Consider the following 1,712-nt stretch of genomic DNA (forward strand, 5'->3'; position numbering starts at 1 on the left):
ATTTTTTGGGAGGGTGGGAGGAGCCAGGAGGCAGTAAAAGTACAAAGAGGCTTGAACATTTACCTGATTTTTGTTTTGGGTGTGGGAGGTAGTGAGATTTTGGCATCTGGCTGAGCTTTGTTAAGCTCCATGATGATACAGGTCTAAATGAGCTTGGGCCCAGCCCAAGCTCTGTTTTTTTATCAGCACATATGTATTGGAGGTTTGTTGACCATAGGCAGACTGCAAGTGGACTACCATGGTTCCTTGACTGTATCTATCATTTGGTTCTCTTCCCTACCAAAAAATGCAGAGGTCACAGTATTTTTAGGGGTTTATGATTGACACAAATGTGTTACAGCAGAAATGCAGATCAAATCCATTCAAAGCATGACAGAAATAATGGAAAGATCTCATTTTACTAGCTCAACTCTCTTCCCCCTAATTTCAAAGGTTTGTAGACAGCAAAACATACCTGTCAACAACCTTAGTTGATGATGTGACAGGCCCATGTTTTTGGGTGTGCAATTGATTTCTTTGGCAAAGGGATTGATTTTAAAAGGGCAGACTGTCAAATGCAGTTGAAGGTTATTTAAATGTCATGTATTGCCTTTTGAATGTAGCATATATATAAGATAATACAGAATTGTATACAGATATTATAATTTTGTAAATGAAAAAAGTTGTTGATAAGTTTCAAGTCAGTTTTGTACAAGGGTAATGTACATTTATTGGGAGCTGTCTTTAGAAATGTATATTGTTAGAAGCTTAGGCTTAAAATACAGTTTAATTTTGAAGAAAGTTACTCTAGGACATACCTATATGGTGAACAGTATTTATTTTGAAAATTAACTTCGCTTCCTATAATGTTTTACTCTTCAAGTGTTTTTCCTTTTAATATGAGTGTTTCCAACAACCTCTCTTGGTCTCCCAATTATAGCAGGCAGGGATTAAGTTATCTTGAATTTATTTGTAGTTAAGATAAGAATGTCAGGACAGTAGTGTTATATAATGATTTTCTACAATGATTGTGGTCATATATTATAATAACTGGGTAGCTAATTGAATATAATCATGGTTTAATCATAATATAAAAAATATTTAAACACTTGTTGTAAAAATGATACAAAACTTCATAGGTAATAATGACTTTATGATAAAATCATATGTATATTATTCTGTGATGATGTAATTCTTTTTCTTTTTATAAATTCTGATGTGTCTATACTATGTATATATATTGTCAGACAAGAGACTAATAGAAACTTTCCTTTACAGGAATACTTACTTGATCAGCAAAATTGTTTGGCCAGTGTCAACGTGGCTGTCCTTACTTAGACCTAAATTCCCACGTACACACACTGTATAAACGTATGTATTTAACTCATGCTTTTTGTTTTCTTCTCCTATTTCTTTTTTCTCAAGGTTAACTAGAAGGTAGCACCACATCTTCAGACTCTTTGTTTTAGATTTCCTGTCATTTAGTATTTGTTTTGTCATATTTATCATTTCTTTCCCCCTTGGCAGAAATATTTTTCTTTTTCAACTTTACTCTAGACCTGATTTCCTTTTTTTCTACATTTTGCAGTATCACAAAGATCATCACTCTGGTCACACCTTCCACCTTGCCATGAACAGGTAATACTATTGGCTTGTATGTGTGCAATGCTGGCAATGGTTGTGGAATTTGATTTCTAGGTTTTATTGTGTTAGCTCATCTTTTTAAATTGTAT

General features: G+C 33.5%; 1 protein-coding gene across 3 annotated transcripts in view; it reads left to right on the forward strand.

Annotated features, from left to right (window-relative positions):
• Positions 1-1,712, forward strand: part of LOC119593164 (m7GpppN-mRNA hydrolase-like) — a 17,569-nt gene that overhangs the window by 7,493 nt on the left and 8,364 nt on the right. For 2 of the 3 annotated variants that reach the window (XM_037942136.1, XM_037942135.1), the window contains exons 2-3: positions 1,258-1,350; positions 1,568-1,617. In XM_037942136.1, coding sequence (XP_037798064.1) covers positions 1,610-1,617 — 8 coding nt within the window. In that variant the 5' untranslated portion in view covers positions 1,258-1,350; positions 1,568-1,609. The remainder of the gene's footprint in view (positions 1-1,257; positions 1,351-1,567; positions 1,618-1,712) is intronic. The other variant, XM_037942137.1, reaches the window with a different exon arrangement.

The sequence above is a fragment of the Penaeus monodon genome, chromosome 31 (assembly GCF_015228065.2).
Source record: "Penaeus monodon isolate SGIC_2016 chromosome 31, NSTDA_Pmon_1, whole genome shotgun sequence".
Classification (NCBI taxonomy): domain Eukaryota; kingdom Metazoa; phylum Arthropoda; class Malacostraca; order Decapoda; family Penaeidae; genus Penaeus; species Penaeus monodon.